A 22,867-nucleotide genomic window follows, 5' to 3' on the forward strand; every position below is an offset into this window, starting at 1 on the left:
TATAATTTGGTTTGGCATTGTGACTTGTAGCTAGTGGCGGATGGATGTCATGTCCTTAAAAGCTGTGCATGTTTGTGGGTCTCCTTGAAAGACAGCAAAGTTAACATTATCAACAATGTTGACATTTAGGTAATAAATAATCGGCTAATAAACGGAACGGGAGACTTTTAGTGAATCGTCGGATTTTATTTGGGTAGCACGAGGACACAAATCAAACACCTCTGTGCCCAAATGAAAAAAACAACATATTTCCGACCACTCAGGCGGTGGCGCAATATTAATTTACACAATGCGGCGAATGTTTTATTTTTTTCGACAATGATATCCGGGGCATACAAAAATAACCTTTGTAGTTCCGGAAGTTCATAAGCCGTTTAGCTTCAGCGCTACAGAAACGGGGAAAATAACAATTTTGGTTGAAAAAGCAGTGACTGAAGGTACAGTATGGTTGTGTTGACTTGCTACTATTGATCGTCTGTTCAAAGGAGATCACTCCATGCATTAGCCTCGCTCAGAGTCTGACAATTACATTCAGTGGACAACATCATGGCATGTTTGTCACTGATACACAGACAGCAGTGGTAGTCATTCATCATTCCCTCAAAGAGAAATGATACTGTATATGGATACATGTGGTTGGATGCCATTTCACAATATGATACATGGTTTCTGTTGTTGTCTGTCTATTCTGTTGTCATTGTGTTTATTCCTATAATATGTATAATGTTGATCCTGTGTCTTTACCGCTTCCAGTTCTTCACCCCAACCCACCCTGTCCCTAAGAGATGACAGAGCCACGCAGCCCAGTCTCTGTGTCCGTGCCTCAGACACCCCCTAGCCTGGCCTCAGCCGATGGGACAACAGTCGATATGGACCCCGTGGAGTACACCCTCCGCAAGCGACTGCCCAGGAAACTGCCCAAGCGCCGCAACGACGTCTACGTCAACATGAAGACAGACTTCCGGGCACAGCTGGCCCGCTGCCAGAAGCTGCTGGAGGGCGGAGCCCACAGGGAGATCTGCATTCACGGGCTCGGCCTTGCTATCAACAGGGCCATCAACATCGCCCTGCAGCTCCAGGCCAGCAGCCAGGGGGCACTGCAACTGGCGACCAACACCTCCACAGTGGAGTTGGTAGACGACCTGGAGCCTGAGGACCCAGACGAGGCCGGAGAGCCCATGACACGCACCAGGAATAACTCTGCCATACACATCAAAGTGTTCTACCCAGACCCACAATGACCTGAGACATACTGCCTGCTGAACCTGCCCCTAAACTGCTACTGTGGTTGCTGAGAACCAGCTATTCAGATGTAGGGAATTAGGAGAATTATCTGTGAACTGAATCCTGAGTTATGTTCTCAGTTTTTGTCATCAGTTGTTGTCAGTTGTGCTGTCACAGTGTGTTTGTCAATATCAAGGTGTTGTATCCTTTTTTATGACCAGTTCCTTTGCCCAATCTGAAAAGGAGATCAGATAGGTTGCACTGAGACCAACTCATCTGCTGCTCCTGATGTGTATATGCCATCAGTCTTGGTCCCACAGGAAATTATTGATGACTGACACTAAAGGCTATTTTGATCACATTTGTATGTGCCGAAGAGAAAATGTGTCCTGCTTTGGATGAAGATATGCCTGTTAGGTCCCACTTCTACATACATATACAAGTAATATGTTCTTCCTCTAGCTGTGAACATTGTATATTATTTAACATTTCAGTAATTTGCTGATAAAAGTTAGGGACTCATTTAATTCAGGCAGGCAGACCTGCTAAATATGCATTCACATATCAAGGCCATATATTGATTACTAAGGTCTGTTTAAGACCTCTTCAATGTTTGCATATCTTTTTTTATTTGATGGTCAACATAACATGTTTGACAGTTTTTCTATTTAAGAGTGTGTATATCTGTAAGTGATCTCATTTTTATGTCATAAAATAAAATGTGGGAAACATTGAACTGACCCATGTCTCTCATTTTTGCAAGCATATGAAAATGGGTGATGACCCTCACAGTCTAACATGCATCAGTAGCTTACAACTGAATTTGCTTCTTACATACTGTATATCATTGAGAAAAAACATTGACATCATTTGGAAATATAAAACCAAAGTATTTGTAGTGCTTTGCAACTTCTGCAACCTACCACCAGGACGGCATCCTACAAACTGGGATGATTGAAGGGGCACACACTGCAAGTCTGCAGGGGGCATGGGCTAGTCCCCCAGTAACCAATGCAACCAATGATAAACTTACATGACTATGACAAGTGGAACCATAATAATCTGTTATACATGGTAACAGTGAATGTCCACTTGGTGGCAGTAGAACACCATTGTCTGTCTCTTTCTCGCTGCTCTATTTATTTCAAACCCTTGGGCCATGGTTCTTGTAACAAGCAAGCTGATCTATAACTGTCATGATATATTCAAATTCATCACCATCAACACTACACTTGGGAGAATACAACGTCAGATTCATACATTCATCACCTCAATTTAAGGGAAATTAATTCAAACTGAACATAGAGGACATTAGGAAACCCAAACTGAATGCCTGGACTGTTGAAGTGATCTAACCCTAACTCCAAATCAAGGGTTTCTTTCCCCATCTCAGAGTGGAGGTAAGCAGGACAGTGAAACACATAAAGAGAGGCACTTACCCAATAAACTGACAAACTTCCTCTTGCCTTGTTTTCCTCCATTCTTTTTTATCTAAGAATAATATTTTGTAATCAAATAACAAACGGCACTGTCAAACAGAAAAAACAACAACAAAACAAAAAAAACAGGAAAAAAACCATGTACAAACATCCTTACAAATCTGCACTGTGACTAAGAGACTCTCAAAAGGGAAACAACAAAACATGACAAACGTATTCCAAATTTGAAAAGATCCGTAATGAGGCTGATTGGCTCCTGTGTGAATGAAGGAGAGACAAGCAGACAGGCAGGATGTTCATCATAAGGACCAATCAATATTTTTCCCGGCAGCCCTGCTATCTGCGTAGACCTCTATTTGAGCAGTGGTCCGTGTGAGCCAGATGCACTCAACAGCTTCAAAGTTGTCACGTAAGCCCCCCTCCTGACCTCTCTCTCTTCCTCCTTTACCCCATCTGATGAAGACCATGTTGACCCCCCCCCCCCCACACACACACACACACACACACACACACATATTTCTTCAATTGGGTGAAGAATTTAGTAAAACTGTCACACACATCAACACAAATACACAGGAAAACAGCAGTGCACAAAAGGATATGATGTGTACAAATACCCTTACAACAATGTTCAGCAGTGTAATACATTGAGTATGTTCAAGAGCTACACTCATAATGAGGCCACTAGGTCCTAAACAATTACAGTTACTGGTGCTTAAAAGTAGAATATAAATAATAAAGTAGAATATAAATCTCTATAAATAGTTAGTACAAAAGCAATATAAAATACATTTAAAGACAGACAATGAGAAATCGATAACAAAAGTACAGTTAGACAAGTTTTGTATACAGACTATGAGGCGTGGCTGTGAAGTGTGAAAAGTTTGTGGTATAGGCCTCATCCTGTTGTGAGATAGGCAATCATTGCTCTGCTGTCTGTTTGGGACTGAGAAGTAGATCTCAGTCAAGGTGTCATGTGCAATCCATGTTGAGGAGCAGTGTTTGGGGATGATAACTAGGGTGGATCTCAGAGTCCTACTCGTGCTAAAACACAGACATACACACACACACAGACAAATTCAAACATACACACCTACACACACAAAGTGCAGAAGACTGCCCATTGATTGCTGTAAAGCAGTACATTCTCTGGGCCTCATTCCTTGTACTGTAGATGTGTGGCTGAGATTCACCACAAACTTCCCTCATGTCAATATTCCAAGGTGCTGCCTGCTCTGGTCCTTCTAAAGCCCATTCAGGACTGTTCCGTCCATAAAGCTTTATCCTCTCCAGTGAGGATTGATTTATCCAGTCTGCACACTCTCCTCTGTGAGTTCTACCTGGAAGTATGCAGAGTCAATAGTGCCCAATCCCACCCCTGCCATGGGAAGCTCCAATCAGCTTGGGCCAGACTCAGGGAGACCCAATCAGCTGCCGTCATGGTGGCAAGCAGGCGCATCGTACATCAAGAGGTGCACTTTCCCTCGCAGGAAGTTGAGGTGGACTTGAAGCAACTTTAAGGCGGATGATACTGGCCAGGTCTCGACTCCTGTCACTCCTGCTGTAGGGGTATATTCCTGTCAGGAGACACAGGAAGGAAACTATCAGTAGGCGAATCGGAATACTGAAACAAAATTTATATAAACAAAATTATTTCAGTCTGATTAAAGACAAAAATACCCCCTCCCCCATGTTATCTTATTTCAGCCTGAATAAAGTCCTTGAAGTTAATAGGAATAATATTTGGACTTGTTTTTACTTTTATCAGCAGTATATCACCAGGGTAAGGTGAGGATAGAACAGGCAAGAACTTTTAGAAAAGAATAAAGACTATGCCTAAACCTAAGAAACCTGGACACTAGAGAATCTACTAAGACATAACCTGGAGGACCGCTTGAGCAAACAGAACATATGAGAAGTTACAAGCTACAGCACTGAACAAGGGAAAAACACTACTTGTAGGGAGAGGTCCTTAATTAGAAATAAGATGCACCTGAGTGCTAATCAATCCTTGGGGCGGTCTCCGTCACCCTCTAGTGATCAGATGGAACTGTGACACTGGTAAGGTCAATGGGTCGCAGACTTCAGGTAGTTATTGCATGTAAAGGATTGTCGACCAAATATTAAAAATGTGTGCTTAATTTAGACATTATATGAATCTGTCCCATTACATTTGGTGCCTTGAAATAGGGGGACTATGTATAAAAAGTGTTCTAAATGGTGAAACCAATATGTACAGAAATACCATCAAATAAAAGCAGAGAATCTCTCCTTTGATCTCATAGTAATTGTTTGATTTCAAAAAAACTTTTGGAGTATAGAGCTAAAATAAGAAAAAATGCTTCACTGTCCCATTACTTACGCATGGCACTGTATATCCACTATAACAACTTATATATCCACTATAACACAGCAGCAGTGATGGAATACCAATCCACCTATGACCTGGCTTGACCTGGCCCAGGCTCACCTGGATGTTGAGTCTGCGCAATACCCGTCTGATGGTGACGATGTTTCTGATGCTGTTGTCTATGTGACTGTGGAGTGCTGTATTGGTGATGGAGGCCCGTAGAGAGCTAATGGTCTGGTTCAATAGCCACAGGCCAGACTGTACCTCCTGAGCTTTCTCCACTGCCTGTCAGAATACACACACACACACACACACACACACATTCATATTGTGCTAACAGAAGAGAGGTGGCTAATTCAAAGGTGAAACACATTCTTAGGCAGATAGAGAGGGTCAGGAAGAACATGTTGTTATTGTTACTCACATTCTTGCTCTCCCAGACGCTTAAGTCCACTTTGCTTTGAGGAACAGTGACAGGCCCTGCAAGAAGACCACATCCCTCTTTACACATTTTCTGGAGGGGGGGGGATTAGAAGGAGAGGAGAAAAGGTTAGACAATGTTAGAATCATGACATGTCTGTCTGTCTGTCTGTCTGTCTGTCTGTCTGTGTGTCTGTGTGTGTGTGTGTGTGTGTGTGTGTGTGTGTGTGTGTGTGTGTGTATGTGTGTGTGTGTGTGTGTGTGTGTGTGTGTGTGTGTGTGTGTGTGTGTGTGTCTCACCATGGCAGCCTCTGCATCTTGAGCCTCCTTGATGAATACGTCTAGGACCCGTAGGTCACAGACAGGCTTTAGGGGTGACGGTAGGCCTTGTCGGGTCCACTCCAACACCATCAGCAGCAAGGCAAAGCGTCCTGTGGATACACACACACACAGTGGGCCTTCAACAAACACTGTCTCACCATTACAGATTACCTGTACTGAAGCAGCTTTCTGCCCCACAAAAACTGTGTTAGAATGAATATCCAAGCAAATCAATCAAGAATAGACTATGCGTACAGAATACACACAGTGCACTGCACTCTGTGTGTCTGTGCCGACTGTTAAGGGGCCTTGATGGCAATTGGCCACAAGGGGTGAGAGATGTCTTGCTAAGCCTTCTGGCACAGTTTACTGTACTTGAGGTGCTCCAGTCGATCAAGATGAATGTAAAGATTCTCAGAACGATTTATAAAAGCTTATTTCCTCTGGAACATAGTGATAGCAATAACAACAATGAAAAAAAAGGAAGTCAAGGCATACATTTGCATGGAATGAATTGAACATTGGCTTGGCTTGGAGCGATGCATTCTGGCCTGTGCTTGTGAGTATCATTTATTTATTTCTGTATAATTTTGCCAACACTCCTCTGTCCTAAATCTCACCTGATCTCCCTCCCTCATCTTACCTTCACTCCCTCCCTCTCCCCCTCCTTCATCCTACTTCCACCACCTCCCTCATTCTACTCACCCCTTCCCTCATCCTACCCTCTCTACTACCCTCATCCCTTCCTTCATTCTACCCTCACCCCCTCCCTTATCCTACTCTCACCCACTATCCTGTGAGGACGTCCCATAGTCCTGATGGTAACCACACTGAACATGGAAACACAGTTACCCTACTGGCATCCCCATCCACTGACGTCAATGCTATCCTCACGCGGTCACAAAGCCTGCAGTCATCATATATTAGGAGCACCATCAGACTGGCAAACAGGATGGCCTCAGATCCCTCACACGTCCTCCATGAGGAGTACCAATGGTGAAACCAATATGTACACAAATATCATCAAATAAAAGCAGAGAATCTCTACTTTAAGCTCAATTAATTAATTGTTTGATTTCAAATCAAAACTTTTGGAGTGTAGAGCCAAAAAAAAAACAATGCTTCACTGTCTGATTACTTACGCAGGGCACTGTACATCTGAATTGCATGACTATGAGGTAATAACTCCTCTGACCGTCTGTTTCTCTTTGTATTTGTTTGTTGTTGTTCCATCTGTTACACAGAGACAGTAGGCCTATGAAGTTCCATGTTCTGTTACTGAAGTATATAGTATTTTCCTTAACTTTGCCTGAGGTTTTTCTTTTTGCTGTGGTATTGCTTAAGAAGCAAAATCATGATACTTAAGATGGCATCGGTATCAAAGCCAAAAGGTTCCTATCGTGACAACTTACGTTCCATCTGAGATCAAGCATGTATAGACTGAGGGAGTCTGATATCTGATGGGCTGATGATATTCAGTATCTCCCAAATCCTAAACTGGAAAAGCCCAAGGCTTCTTAGACAGAAGTACTCTTAGACAGCTGGTGTGGTAAACCCAATGTGCAACAATTTAATGAGAGTGCTTCCACTGCTGCAGGTCATCTAGTCCCCCTGCTTCATGCTGAATGCGCTCTTTCAGTGCTGCCTGACTGTGTGACGCAGGCAGAGATGCAAGAGACAACTACAGGACATCCCTGCCTCCCGGGCTGCCTCTACAAGGGGTCAGACACAGACAACCCTAACTCTAAATATGTCTGCAGAAAGAGTCGGGTGTTAGCTATCATATGATACCTTGAGTTTAAAGATATCTCTTTTGGTTGTTGAACTACAGTAAGTGAAGTGGATTTACATCCGGTTACAGAATGATGGTAACAGAATGACTGCATGGGTCCCCTACAGAAATGCATAATCTGGATTTAAATGTCATTCTGTACATTCTGATGATGTAGCTAAAATAGGACAACAAAAGGTAGAAATATGCATTAATATTGTATTGTTTTATCAACTTGTACTGTATATAACATTAAAAATGGAAATATATCAAATGGAAAAAAAAATCACAAAACACAAGAAACAAAAATCTGCCTTTGAAACTCTTCATTTAAAGGAGCAGGGCGTAAATTTGTTGGAAATCTGCCACCTCTGGCTACTGTGGCAAAACTCAGTTTGATGTTCCAAACAACAACATCCTCCCTAATAATAATAATATAACCCCCTGAAATAGACTTGCAGTGTCAGACATTAGCTGTTGTCTGCATGTGCGCATGATTCGAAGAGGCAGCCAACAGAGACAGAAAGGCAAAACTCGGTGAGTCTTTTTCCAGACCAAAACAGCGATCTCATTCCCTGATCGCTGCCAATTAAATATACTGTAGTCATTACAACCATTTGGAAGTGTTTAGAAAGCTTGAATGTTACATACTGAACCTTTAAGTTTTGATTGCACTCATATAACCTTACACCTCATTCCAGTCAGGGAGGTTGAGCGTGATTTGGAAAGAGCAGGATAACTGACCTTATTGAGAAACGCATATCTGGTTACCCTACTTCAATGTCAATCATTCTGTTCAACAAGTTGGCCCGTGTGAAACTCTGACCTTTGCCCTTTCAACACTATGGGCTACGTGTGTGTGAGCATGAATGAGAGAATGTGTGCACTGCCACACCCCCATACCCCCATCCCCCCTCACACACCTACATCCTGCATTACTGGCCAGAGGACACTGCCAACCATGTGGTGTGACGATGACAGGAGTCTGGACTTTAGGATCGTGGAAGTGAAGGGTCACAGGAACAGTGCCAACATCAAACGCCAGCAATTTGCTTCTATTTTTTTGCCTTTCTAGTAGAGTTCTAGTTCAACTGTGTGCACCGATTACACCTTGGCAAACTCCACAACCAGAGTGTGGGCAGATTACTTCCCAAAGGTCACCAAGCTGTCAGAGATGATGTTGTGAGAGGACTCAAAACCTGATCAACTCTTGGCAGTTGATAATCTAAATGACTGTTACATGACCTTGGTTTAGTCTCAAAATTAACTCAGCACTTTCATCCTATTGGAAAGGTGACAGTGCAGTCATGTTTTAACTATAGCTCAGCAAAACTATAGACTTCCTCTCATAAAGAGTGAAAGTCACCAAAAAAGTTAAAGGGTTGGGGTTAGGGTTAGCTATCAGGGATCAGCTATCAGGTCACACAAAGGTGACATAATTTCCTGGAAGAGCTCCCACAGTGAGCAAAAAGTTTGACTGGGGAACCCCAAACCTTTCCTGCGAAGTCACAGCTTTTGTGGAATTTACAGAGTCATAATTTAGTCAGCATTTAGGGAACCCTCCCTTCCTCTCTGCCCAAAATGCAGAGTCATGCTAGATAGAGAATTCACAAATGCCCCCTTTAATGTACTAAAAATAAAGGAACCTCACGTGTGAGGGCAGTCTAAGGATATCTGACCTATAGGCCAACTCATTGCAAAATATATCACTGCACGCAAGGCCCGTCAATTGTTATTGCAGTGACAAAATCTGTTGATTCTTTCTTCAAAATTGTACATGTGGTAGCACAACTCAAATTGTTCAGTGGGACCAGAACGGTTCGGGAAGACCCATGCGTAATGCGCTCCATTGAGCCGGAACAGCGAATGATAAAGATCCCCTGGTAGTGGGATAAACTACTTTTTACAATAATAATTGTAAACAATTATTGTTTTTTGCTCAGCTGAAGGAATAGGAATAATAGGAATCGAAAAATGTGTCAAATATTAATTTGCAACTGACACACAAAATATTGGCACACAGCCATTCGAATATGTCCATAATGTTCTAAATGACTGCTTTGTAAATATCGAACTCATGCATTTTGTTTCGACTGGATTAATAATTAGTATGTTCTTACCTCTACTCGAATTGTGGAACATTCGCAAAGTGGTGCCGCATGTTTTAAGCACATTGAAAAAAATGATCAAGTATGTTCACACACTCATCAATAAGTATGGCAAAAGACATCGGTCCATTCAAATCCAAACCATGCCCAGTGCGCTTGTCCGCTTTCTCCTGGTGCTGTGCGCGTCTCCAAGCGCTAAATACGGCAGGCTACTCATCGGAGCAAAGATCAATCAGGCTTTGCAACACTGCCTTGGCAAGACGCTAAAACTATTATTTATCTCCCTCAGCATCGTGATAACGCAAGATAGGGATGAGCCTCTACTCGAATTACGCGCCAAGTGACAGGAGCGATAAAACATCAACAAAAGTCGTCCTTGGGTAAACCATGAAAAAAAGTCTATACTAAACCCCATGAGGAAAGTAGTCTGCTAAGGCATTTACTCACTGGGAAACTCCATATCGGAATCGCATAGTCCCTCACAGGGTCCTCGCTGTTTCGCCCAATGGCCCGTCTATTGCTCATTAATTGCAACCGAAGCTCTTTTAAGGATTTGTCACTGGGTTTGCACTTATCCGGTAGGTGTTTCTAAAACCTATCCGTTTCAATTTTTTTTTTATTGATGACTATGAAAATAAAATTGCATTGTCCTGTGATGATTATCTGAACTACTTCCTCTGTTATAAAAAATGTTTTTCTTTCATTGTCATCCAAATATTATCCTTGTTTTCAAACAATTGTCCCCAGATGTAGGCTAAATAATGTCTCCAAAAAGCCCGTATAGACTTCCCATTCACCCATTTTCTATGAATGATCCTCTGGACACATTTTCTTGTCAGGCAGACTACATATATCAAATATCACTATACAAATCGTCAAATATCTAAACTTTAGACTTTTTGAGCGCATCACCTACGGATTTAAATCCAGGGCGCAGAACCGAACCACCTGTAAGCTATGATGCACTCATAACGCACACCACCAGTTTTACAGATGAGATCACAATAAGGACAAGCAACTGATCAGGAAAAAAAAAGTGCGGAGACTAGTTTTAGAAAAAGTTTGTTGGCGACAGTGCGGCATCTGTCACTCCGTGGCATTCCTCAGAGGTCTATTGTCAGCAAGGCTGTCGGTGGCTATGGACAGGGGTGGGATTTGTTGATATTCCGGGGGCGTGTTTGAATGTTTAATCTCATATTTGTATTTACTGTAGGTCCATACGCTATGTCTATCTATTTAGCGCTGCCCATAGCCACCGACGGCCTTGCTACCCCCCCACCCCACCCACCCAAGGTGTTGGTTCTGGCGCCGGGCCTGCAGCTTTGTTGAGACGCCGACACCGCCACCCATTTATGTTGACGTAGGGTTGTCTCCCAGTGTAGCCTGCTGTCTGGGAACCACGCGTGGCGGGGGTGGGGAGACTTTCCTGGAGGCTTGGAGGATCCATGGTTCTAATAAGTCTTGGTCAGTGTCCTGCACGTTCACAAATGCAAATTGTAGTCTCTATACAACATTGCTCTCAGATGTTTGGATATTGACCAAAATAGTTTAATACAATGCCAGACTTGAAGGAATATCATAGTATTAGAACAATGTTAGATCAGATGTGTTGTTATTGACTCACGTTTAACAAAACGTTTAATTACACCTGTTACTAGTGAGAAGGTATATTAGCCTATCCTACATTTATTACATCAAACCAAAGTGGTTTAGAGTGACACTGTTTCTGGCCCCGGATCTAATAAAGATAATAACCTACATATATGCATATATGCCATTTAGCTGACGCTTTTATTCAAAGCGACTTACATTGCAGTGAGTGCATAAATTTTTCAGTATATCGAACCCACAACCTAAGCGCTGTTAGCGCCGTGCTCTACCTACAAGCCAGAGAGAGGGGTTGGCAAATTCCGTCAAGGAATTTATTTTGTTGTTAAGCAGTCTATTATTTTACATTGGCTCACATCCAAATGAAATGAAGGCCAAATTGTGCATGCGCACGTGTCCTAAATGATATTTAATATTTGGACAAAGGGGTTCTAGGAAATTACTTGTTTTCACTCCGATGACAGATCATTTAAAAAACTTTTTTTTCAGGATTAAAACTAGTCTAAAACAGACAGAAATGACATATTATGAACAATTAAGTCACAGTTATGTAATATATAGGTTTGTGGCCTATGACAACCTCAGAACCAACCAAGAGTAGCCCACGCCTACGTAGAGTGATCAGCATCACCGAAATAGAATGCAATATCAGGAAGATGCAGAGACACTTTCAAGGAAGCTGCCCAAGTTCAATGGGAGGTCTGGAGGTCTGGATGTCAGCACTGCAGACAGCATTCTTAGAATTGTTTCCTCCAGATATAGCCTCCCATTGATACAATGAAACAAGCAGGCTTGTACAATGAAAACTAGCATGGATTCTGGTCAATATGATACTGTATTTTCAGTCAAATAAATGACTGAACAAAAACACTTATACTAATATAAAACAATTGTACAGTAAACATGTTGTCCCCCACGAATGATGAAGCGCCCTTCTATAAAAGGAGAGTAATGGAGAAACCTGTGAATGAAGCAAGACATTTATTCATAAAGGTTTTACTATAACAGAGAGGGCTTCTCTCTTGGTGCGATCACCTTCCGTGACCAAATAGAAAAGTAATTTGGGCGCCATTAGGCTACTATTGTACTAACTCTTATTGATATAAGGCGCTTTTACTTCAAACACAAATTTAACCAATAGGCTAAGACAAAATATTTGCACAGGCAATATTTCCATCAGTCTTAATCTTGCTTCTTAAAGCTTTGCTTTGATTTCTCAATATTATTCCCAAATTCGTTAGCTAAAACAAAATATTTGCACAGGCAACTTATGTGGTAAATTAGAATATTAAATTATGCTGCATTACAGACTTCATTCACAAAATCTTATTCCCAAATTCGTTCGGCTATATGCCTACAAACCTACAAAAGCTTGTGCAATACGATAGGACAGAGACCATTTCATAGTCCCCTCTCCGATATCATCAGTGGAGGACAATAATAGAACATCAATGTATTATGAATACGTTAATGCATTTATCAACTTACAAAGTGTCATAGAGAGCATTGATCTATTGTGAAATAGTATAGCAAGTCATATAATGGACTATTGGTGTAATAGAAGGCACCCAAATGTTTTATACATGGATGTATTCATGTAAATACTGCTTGACAGACAGTGGTAAAACAACATATTTTACTGAGCAAAGGAAAAATAAATGTACATGTTCCGTCCTGGGCGTCTATATGATGCTTGTCCTCAGTCTGCCCTCACAAACTCTATTGTGACCCGACTAAAGCAACTTCCTGGAAATTCTTGCTGTGAGTCATGAGAGGAGGGGTCTTCGACATGTCACAGAGGAACTAGTGGTATGTTTGACTGTGTCATATCAGGCGTCATGCTGTGATGCTTAGTGACATTATGTGACCTTACTAAAACAAACACTGAAAACCCGATGCTGTTCTGTAGACATGGCAAGTTCACATATGTACAGCTCACATGTACTGTAAAAACGGGGGGGGGGGCACCACATGCAGTTTGATAGCTAGGGGGCAATAAGGGGATCTACAAGAATAACAAGGGTATTGTGCTGTGCTTGAATATAAATCCTTCATCTGCTAGTTGTGTCACAATTTAGCCAATCCCACAGACAGCTCTTTACATCGTCATGCTTCTCTGCCTGGCCCTGCCTGTCTGACGGATTGTTGTACTGTTTGCTCCAACTCAGGGCTGTTTGCTTATGCCTGAGCCAAAATGAGAGAGGGGAGAGAGACAAGGTACGTGCCGCAAGCCATGTGTCAGGGCTGGGGCTGGGGGCGGGGGCAGGGGTGCGGGGGCAGGAGAGTCCCGTTGTGGTGACTCTGTGGCTGGGACGTTGAATTGGGGATGATTAAAAAGGGGAGGGGGTGGGGGGATACGAGGGGAGACGAACCCAAGGACACATCCCCCCTCCCCCTTGGACTAATAAACAAAGACAGTCGGGAGTCAGTAATGCAAACAGGCAGGGGGGAGAGAATCCATACAATAGTAAACAGCAGCAGTGAAAGTGCAGGGCTGTGCAGTCTGCTCCCTTTCTCCCTGATGGGATGTCAGCCAGATCTGCGTTCTGCAAGTCCACTGGCGCGACACAAGACAGGAAACTCACATGAAAGAATGGGGGGACCTAGAGGCAGGAGCCAGGACAGTAGCCTTTCGGAAGTGATTGTTTTGGACCAACAGGCGTCCACGGAGAGTAATCAAGCAGTTGGGTCTGGGACAGGTTCCACGTCGCGACCGCCACAGCGCATTCTGGTCACCTGTGATCATGGCCACATCCAACAGGGGCTTTCCAAGGGCAGGAATCTCCTCAATATACTGTAGTTCTCATAAGATTAACATTACAAAGATAGGTAGATCCGCCCTGACACTCTTTTGTATCACTGCCTACCCATATTTTACTATATAAATTGTGACATTCATGAACTTCATTACTCACTAAACCTCATTTGATGGCCATCAAGAGGAGTGGGGTCAAATGAGGACTCTAGCCTTATAGATATAGACAACACTTATGATAACCATCATAACTACCTCCTCACTGTGTAGTTATGTAGGTTTAGAACTGCTCGACAGGCACAATCACTGATCTTGAACAGCAACGTATGTCTAACAATCTAGTCTCACTAAATCAGACTCCAGATCTCGGGTTCCGTGATCTCTGACAATCTAACCGAATCCAGTTCCCATTACTATTTACCTCACTCACCCCCCCCCCCCCCCCCTTTTCCTCTCTGGTGTGTGGTATTCCACTGCCTGGCTGCCCGGGCCTCACCCATGGCTATTGTTATGTTAATGCAGCCAGGGGTGTTAAAGGGGAGGTTGAGGAGATGAGGCTTGTGCTCAGCGCGCAGATAAGGAACGCAGGCCAGAAGAGGAAATCTGCCTCACTATTTGGCAGGCTCCATAACATAACCTGTCCCTCTGGTCTAGCTGCCCCAACTTCTCGACCCCAAGCCACCCCTGCTGATTGTTTTAGGAACCCCCCCATGGCTATAAATACCAGGCTGCTCTTCAGTTAGCAGGAGTATTTTAATAGACTGCAAAGAGGAGAGACTTATCTGCTGATATAAACACCACTACATGTGAGACGGCCCGATTTACTCTGGCAGGAAACACAACAGAATTATGTTTTGCATTTAACCCTTACACTCCTCTTCCGAGAGCCAACCCTGTCTTTCACCAGGAGGATGAAAATAAACTGATTTCTTTACTGTGTGCTCCTGCATGGAGAACATGGCTAGAAGGGCGGTGGTCGATTCAAATTCTGATTCAAATCAATACAAGAAGGAAATTCAATTCAATTATTTCAACTGAAAAATCCTCATGGAAAATAATGGACCATGTTAAATCGAAATATTGGAATTTTAATTGGATTCTTGCACTGAGTGAATTGACCCCAAACCTGCTGGGCAGCATGCTAGTCATCAGACTCATACTAGGGAACATTTATAACTTATCTAAGTTTTAGCCTCAGTTCTACTATAGTTCAGTACCATCCATTTATCATTTGTGAGATCGTTTAGAAAATGATTTACAGACGAGCTTCATTCGAGCAGATCGACTGACATTTCAACTTCTAGCAAGTGTGCAATCAAAACATTACACTACGCCCCTCCTTCAGTACTACAACATCAAACATTGTACCGCAGTACTATAACCTCAAACATTGGCACAATCTACTATGGTTCTAAATAAATAACGTTGTATCATAACTGTGACAACAGAGATCCCTTGGTTGGTCTATGACTGTAAGCAGTGTACAGCTCACACAGCTGCCATTGCACAACATGGCATAATAGAACATAAACCACTCATGTACCACTGCTGTTATCTGCTATTCTATAGGTAAGCCCATGCGTCAATGCACTCTCCCATAGGGGAATATAATATAGGCAAAGAAAGACAATGCAAACATGTGCTGCTGAAATGCATTTAAAACCTCTGTTCATTGACAATGATTCTCAGACCGTCTGGAGGGTGTCATGGGGGAAGTTGGCTCAAATCTCTTGGACTGAGATAGGATCACAAGGTCTGATAATATTACATCACACACAGCAATGGGTTTGGAGGGCTTCATTTTGTCTATTAAAAAGTAACCAATAGGGCTGTGTGAACATCTAGTTTGGCATTTTGGGGGGGTCCTGCTGACACACAAGGAAACTCCTACAGTATGTGAGTTTCCCCAAAGGTATTCTATCAGGTCATTTGTCTAATTGAGCAATAATGGAATAATTGAGCAATAATGGAACTTCTTAGCTTTGTGTATATTTAAGACTTTTTACTACAACAATCAAATAACGGTTAATTAATCATCTCCATTAAGTGAAAAACACCATTTTTGATTCTGATTCGTCTGTGAGTTGTAAGTTAAACGTGATCAGATAAGACACTGTTCATAACTCAATATGGCATGAATGCACATGATACAGTTTGGTGATTCTCACAAGACGACGACAATGACCCTTTAAGACTACAGCCTGTCGGCCATACTCATTTCCTGTGACGGGAAAAAGAGTGAGTTTCTTCTGCGGATACTGTAGGAATTTAAAGCACATACGAAGCTGTACTGGCCAGACATGTTTAGCCTCTGGTTTGTTTATTTGAACATGTCTTGTTTTCTTTTCTTTTCACAATGGGATATAATCTTGGAGATATTTTGGGTTCTCATTCTGCCTTCAGGCTCTTCTGTGGGAAGTACAGGGGGATATTATGGGCATGTTATAATTCTAGTTTTAACGGTAGAATACTGTAGATTTGGACACATAACTGTCTTAAGGAAACATGCTTGGATACATGTTTTACCCCATGTTTTCCCATCTTACAGGCAGTTTAGGATATGTCAAAACAATCCTTGTTTAGAAAAACACTACATCCTCTGTGCAGAAGAATAAGTCAAGAGAAGTGTGTGGAATTCAACCAACAACCTTAATAGGAATCTAATTACTTTATGAGGCTATGATTTCAAGTATGATTATGCACACACACGCAAAACCCCAACATATTATAATCAGTTTGTTTATTTTCTAAATCATTGTTTTATCTTCTGGATATACAGTAATAATTTGTATTCCCTCAGGTTGATATCTGTAACCATGCACCTGATGCAACTCAGGCTCATATGCTTTCAGGTGGAATGACTGACAGGTGGCCAATCCAATAGGAGTTGGGCAAAGTATGGAGTGGGCCCACTGTGGTGTTTGCCTCCTCCTCTGCTGATGGAAAGAGGAGACAGGACAGTTCCTGATCATCATTATCATGCGGTGGATACACACAGTCACATAGTGTGTAATTCGCTAAATCACTATACATTGATACAGTGTGCTTTAAAGCAGAGAGTGACCTGTTTCCAGTTGGGTTCTGTGTATGCTGTGGCTGTCAGTCTTTACTGCTGTGTGCTTGAAGCAGTCTTCAGAGTCACAACACCGGCACAGCGCTCTGTCCCCCTCTGTAGCATGCCAGCTGAACAACACACACACAAAAAATCGGAAGACAGGCTCATTGTAATGCATGGAGTGAAATGAGGAATGGTATCAAACACGTGTTTAGAATGTAATTCTGTTCCATGCATTACATTGAGCCTGTCCACGAATACATATACATCATGTTTTTTTGTTACATCAGTGGAGTTACTACATAAGAAAGTAAAACAATTTGCGTGAATACACAGTTAAATGGTGCCTGTAATCTATGTCAAGCAACATCTAAAATCAGGTGTCAATGTCACTAGGAGCACTTGTTAGGCCACACACCTGAATGAGGGGCCATGGAAGGAGCAGGCCTTGTTCAGGCGGTCAGGGGGGTTCTGTAGCAGAGTGGCTCTCAGGTTACAGTTGATGAATATCTGATGACATCAGCAGGGTAAAAGACCAGTTAGATAATGCTACAAGGAGGTGACTTGCCTTGATAAAGCATCACAAAATGAAGTCTGTTCAAATCATTTATAATGTGATCCAAGTACTAGTGTCGTCTGATGGTGTCCTGGTGACCCAGTCAGGTTGTATCAGTACCTGGTCTTCTGAGTCTGATCTGAAGTGGAAGGCATGGATACTGAAGCGGAGAGTGTTTTCTCGTTCCCTTGGGAAGAACTGAGAGGACGAGTTGTGTACCACACTGTCCACAAGGCATCTGCAACACAAGAGCATGACATGTTTGTGTAACAAAACATCTAAGGCGAAGTGCATTTGTGTCATGAAAAGCACTACATGCAAATGAAATTTATTTTTACTTAAAATGTACTTTTGTATTTTTACTGTTAGTTCATAATTGCATATTATCACTTTGCATGTTCACATAGCCAGCATGTTGTGTGCCTTTGCCCAAAGCCTGTATACCCAGCTCACTTCTATCTACCCAAACACAGACTTTGGCCATGTCTGAATCATCATACTGCCTCCTGATTACTAAAAGTATGTACTGCATACTAACCATACTACATACCATTTAGGCCATACTGTTTAGTAAAAAATGCAGTTGGCAACACATTTCAACATACTACATTTCATTCATACTGACAATTCGTCATCTGTAACTCAACCATGAGTAAAGTTCATGGTAATGGGCTCATGGTAATTGGTTCTACTGCCTCCCTAACCTGTTCCATTGAATTATGGGACCAAAACAGGAAAGGAGTTCCTGAATAGTGTACAGTGCATTCATACTACATAGAAAGGCAAATCTAGTATGACATCCTGGCATTTTACACATACTGAATGTATGTATGTGTCACATACTGCAAAACATTCTAATCTTGCATACTGAAAACCTCACTAAATATGTTGTAGTATGTACATCTTGTTGTAGTATTTTCCACAGGTAATTCTGGGCATTCAGACACAGACTCTCTCTATTTGAGGCACTGACCCATGCTTTGCAATGAATTTGTAGCTGGGAATGGAGAGGGGGTCAGAGTTTAACGTGGCGACACAGTAGTCGACATAGATCCTGAGAGGTGGGTGCAGTGGGGCCTCCACACTGGCCTCCAGAAACACTGTCTCCCCCTGCTGGAACAGAGTGGAGGTGCGAGGAGAGCTCCAGTCCTCTGCAGCAAGGAAGAGACAACATCGTTCATCATTATACAACAGATTGATGAAAACAAGCATTGTGATTGGCCGAGAGCCATTCAAAGCTGTGACTTTTATCATAATGAAAGAGAAAGCTTTGAGGAGATTCAAGATGGCTGACGGCTTACATGGTTGTATTTGTTAACTCTTCTTGTCTAATACAGTACAGTCAATACAAATCAATGCAGTATAAATTATGCTGAATAGACACACAGATTAACTCTTATGTTGCTCCTCTGTTGTAAATGTCATTATTGGTGGGTTTTTGGGGATGTGTGAGTTTATCCTGAGCCAATGAGGAGTCTCACCTTCCATGATGCGTAGGGAGAAGTGCAGCAGCCCATAGGCACTGATGGTGGAGGTCATAGGAAGCCAGGTTGGGGTTAACGGGTCCCCACTAACCCTCTGCTTCCTATGGTTAGAGAAGACATGGACATGGACTTTTGCTCAAAGTTAATTCTTAAATTATGATTCCAGACTATAAAAAGCATGACGTTACAGCTAGCCTTCATCAGAAGACAAAGCAGATCAGTAGTAACTCTAACTGGGATCAAGATATGCAAAATTATCCACACACACAAACACACACACAAACACACACACACACAAACACACACACAACTCTGAAAGGGTTCATATACACCATTCTTTGGAATAACTTCAAATGTCAACGTCTAAGTAAGGCAATGTCTCACCTCTTGTAGTGGCACTCTATGGGTATAACAGTTTTAACCGCTCGGACTATCAGACTGCTTCTGAAGGTTGGGAATGTGCCAGGAGAGAACACCAACTTGTTGGAGTAGATCAGCCAGTCACCAATGACCTGTTAGAGGCATTGGTTATAGGCTACTGTCACATTACAAAAAGTAACCACACCCCAGCTGTTAATCAATTAAAGAATGCAATAAATTGCAACACCATAACAAGGTTAGGCCTAAATAGTCTATATAGTAGGCTATTGTAAATCACGAGAATGACTATGCATAATCATGGACCATGACAAAATAGAGACCATGGTATACACCACCGCATCAAAACCTATCAATGTTCTGAGCTACTTACAATGGACTCACTCCCACAGTCTTGTAATTCTGCAGAGATAACCATTTCAGAAACTGAGTCTTCAAAAACAGGTGTGCAGGTACCGCTTGCCCTTGGATCCTCGCCGAGACGGAGATGTGCAGGTAAAAAAGGGATGCTTCTATCTTGGAAGAATTCCCTCTTCGCCGTTATTCGCATCTTGATTTCTCCGCATCTCACCTGAAGTCCGCCTTTCTCTCGAGTTTGCGGTGATTTTAGAGGACTTGGAGATGTGGTATTTAGAGATTTTTGGCTTGAAAGAGAAGTCGAGGGTCCAGACAAAACCTCCCCAAATTTGCCAAAATTAAATTTCTTAGATGGAATCTCAGGGGTATCAAATCGGTGGTTATCTCCGGATGTATAAGGTATGGAGATCACCATCAAGTCCACTAAAAGCCATTTGAAATGTGGTTTCATGTCTTTTAAATTGAAAGCACTTCGCAATGGAATAATACGAAATAGAACTTTTTTTTTTATTGTTGTGGTTAGTGTATGGACTTTATCAGGTGATAATCATTTGCACGTGCGACGTGGCAATTGTGAAAGTGACCAGGTGGGAGGCCGATACACATATTTAGTATTTATTTATCTAACTTTATTTGATATCATTAGTAGAGAATGTTTCTTGTATACAATTGCTACACCGTCAAAAAGCAGTAAAACAACGTTTTTCTATTGTGTGTGCAATATCCTCCGCCTCATTTCTGCCGACCTAGGGCAACTAAAATGTCGCTATGTGCGGAGAGGGGGACATATTTCACAGTTGCACTGTGTAGCGATTTTGTCCCTAGTGTTACAGCTGTCACATTAAAGCAATGGATGCCTAGATGACATCTTTATATAAACAACTAAGCTCTGATGTCCCATTGCAATGAAAGCTAAAGTGCCATGCTAAAGGGAGGCTGACTGATATGGCTGAAAAGGCTTTCGAGAAGGAAAGGGCAGAGACATCTCAGGAGATTGACTGGGGAGAAAAACCAGTGGGACACCACACAGGGATGACTGATTCTAATTGGACTAGGACCCTACTGAAGAATGCACACGTTGGACTTCCCAGCCCAGTCCCAGACAGTATCAAATGCACCCTTATCTCAGGGGAGTGTGTATACTTCCACTATGGCTGTGACGGACAGGATGACCGGGGCTGGGGCTGTGGCTACCGCACCCTGCAGACCATGTCCTCATGGCTGTGCCACAGCTGGTCTCCACCCAAGGGCCAATGCAGAGCCCCACCAAGCCTCCCTGAAATCCAACAAGCTCTGGTCACGATGGAGGACAAACCTGGCTCGTTCGCAGGCTCTCGTGAGTGGATAGGGACGTTTGAGGCCGCCCTGGTTCTAGACTACTTCTATGACGTGCCCTGCAGGGTCGTCCATGTGAGAGGTGGAGGGGCGGAGCTGGAAGAGCGGGCTGTGGAGGAGCTCCACCAACACTTCCAGAAGCATGGGTCACCTGTTATGATGGGAGGGGACAGGGACAACTCCTCCAAGGGGATCCTGGGAGTGTGTACTGGGGACCTAGGGAGCTACCTCCTGGTGATGGACCCTCACTACTCTGGGCCTCCCCTGGAGAGGGCTTCGGTACAGGGGCTTGGATGGGTGTCTTGGAAAAGAGTGGCGACCCTGGATCATAGTTCCTTCTACAACCTTTGTCTGCCTCAGACTGCCAAGAAGTGAGAGGGACACAAAGTAAGAATGGGACACAATACTGTCATTGTGTCATTATGAGTCTAAGAGAGGAGGTCTGCCTAGTGAGGATCTTAATGGATAAAGATTTGTTATGAATAACTAAGCAAATATCTCTTGTGATCAACTTATAAAGTTCTGTGTGATGTATGTTTTATTTCCTGTACCGAACAGCTTGTGGATAGGCTTGCTATTGTATTGCAATGAGTGGAATCATACAGCCATCTTGTGGCCAAACATCTCATCCTCAACATATTTTTTACTATGCTGTATCTATAGTTGGGAATAAAAGCTACCACCCTCTCCTTTATTCACTTCACACTCAATTGTTCTTGTTACCCAGAGGCTAACATGCTAATTTACAAGGCATTGGAAGGCATTGGATCTTAGAGGTCCTACAAAGAAGGGTTTTTACCACCTAAATGCTATTTCTAATCTCGAAAAGCTCTGCATGAAAGTAATAGTAGTTTCATTATATTTACATAAAAACACATTATTGCACCATTGACACAAGGGATGTACTTCACATTGTAATACTTGACAATATAATGGAATGTAGGCGTAACAGGGTTTGAATTCCTCTTTTTATTGTTTGTTATAATCAAGTTCCATGCAGAAGACTTTTTTTTTTTTAGGATGTGCAAAATATAGAATACCGGTAAATAGATTGTTTCAATTATCATTTTACTTGGTAATTATTTGCTATATTATGCAAAGTATTTGACAATTCAAGAGAGTCATTGGGTGGTTCCAAAGAACGGGTTTGCATGCCCTGTATTGGACCTCCTGGGGTACCCATGTACTGAGAGTCCTCACAGTGCTCCACATGGTTAAAGTCACCCCTGCCTGGGTCTCCCTCACACTGCCCAGCAGAGTCAAGGCAGCCAGGGACAGGACGCAGTAGACTGATATGCGCCTCATAATGACCATAGTCGTCTTTTTCTCTGTTTATTTTTCTCTGTTTATTTTTCTCACTCTCACTTGTCTGTCGTTGAACCTCTGTTGCTAGACGACCTTGTCTGCCTCTCTCAGTTAACACCAATAGTCTCAGTGTGTGTTTCTCCTCCTCTGTGCCTCACAGACTTACTCCTAGCTTGGAATCACTCTGCACCGGCTCGCGTGATTGGACATATTCCTTCTCTCACTTCATAAAAGAGGAGGAACCCAGTGGGTTGGACATATTCCTTCTCTCACTTCATAAAAGAGGAGGAACCCAGTGGGTTGGACATATTCCTTCTCTCACTTCATAAAAGAGGAGGAACCCAGTGGGTTGGACATATTCCTTCTCTCACTTCATAAAAGAGGAGGAACCCAGTGGGTTG

At 42.6% G+C, this 22,867-nt stretch overlaps 3 protein-coding genes across 3 annotated transcripts; 2 read left to right on the forward strand and 1 right to left on the reverse strand.

The window, feature by feature from the left end:
* Positions 1–147: 147 nt before the first annotated feature.
* Positions 148–1,938, forward strand: pop7 (POP7 homolog, ribonuclease P/MRP subunit). Its single transcript, XM_083666509.1, has 2 exons — positions 148–437; positions 754–1,938. The coding sequence occupies exon 2, from the start codon at positions 786–788 to the stop codon at positions 1,239–1,241; it is 456 nt and encodes a 151-aa protein (XP_083522635.1). The 5' UTR covers positions 148–437; positions 754–785; the 3' UTR covers positions 1,242–1,938.
* A 2,152-nt stretch (positions 1,939–4,090) lies between these two features.
* Positions 4,091–9,667, reverse strand: epoa (erythropoietin a; the record flags this gene model as incomplete). The annotated part of the gene is made up of 5 exons (XM_083684086.1): positions 4,091–4,240; positions 5,134–5,298; positions 5,438–5,527; positions 5,734–5,864; positions 9,646–9,667. The coding sequence occupies 5 exons, from the start codon at positions 9,665–9,667 to the stop codon at positions 4,091–4,093; spliced, it is 558 nt and encodes a 185-aa protein (XP_083540212.1).
* Positions 9,668–20,723: 11,056 nt separating this feature from the next.
* ufsp1 (UFM1-specific peptidase 1) lies at positions 20,724–21,841 on the forward strand. Its single transcript, XM_083666158.1, has one exon. The coding sequence runs from the start codon at positions 20,772–20,774 to the stop codon at positions 21,534–21,536; it is 765 nt and encodes a 254-aa protein (XP_083522284.1). The 5' UTR covers positions 20,724–20,771; the 3' UTR covers positions 21,537–21,841.
* Positions 21,842–22,867: the final 1,026 nt, after the last annotated feature.

Source organism: Argentina silus (assembly GCF_951799395.1).
Source record: "Argentina silus genome assembly, chromosome: 1".
In the NCBI taxonomy this organism is placed as follows: Eukaryota; Metazoa; Chordata; class Actinopteri; order Argentiniformes; family Argentinidae; genus Argentina; species Argentina silus.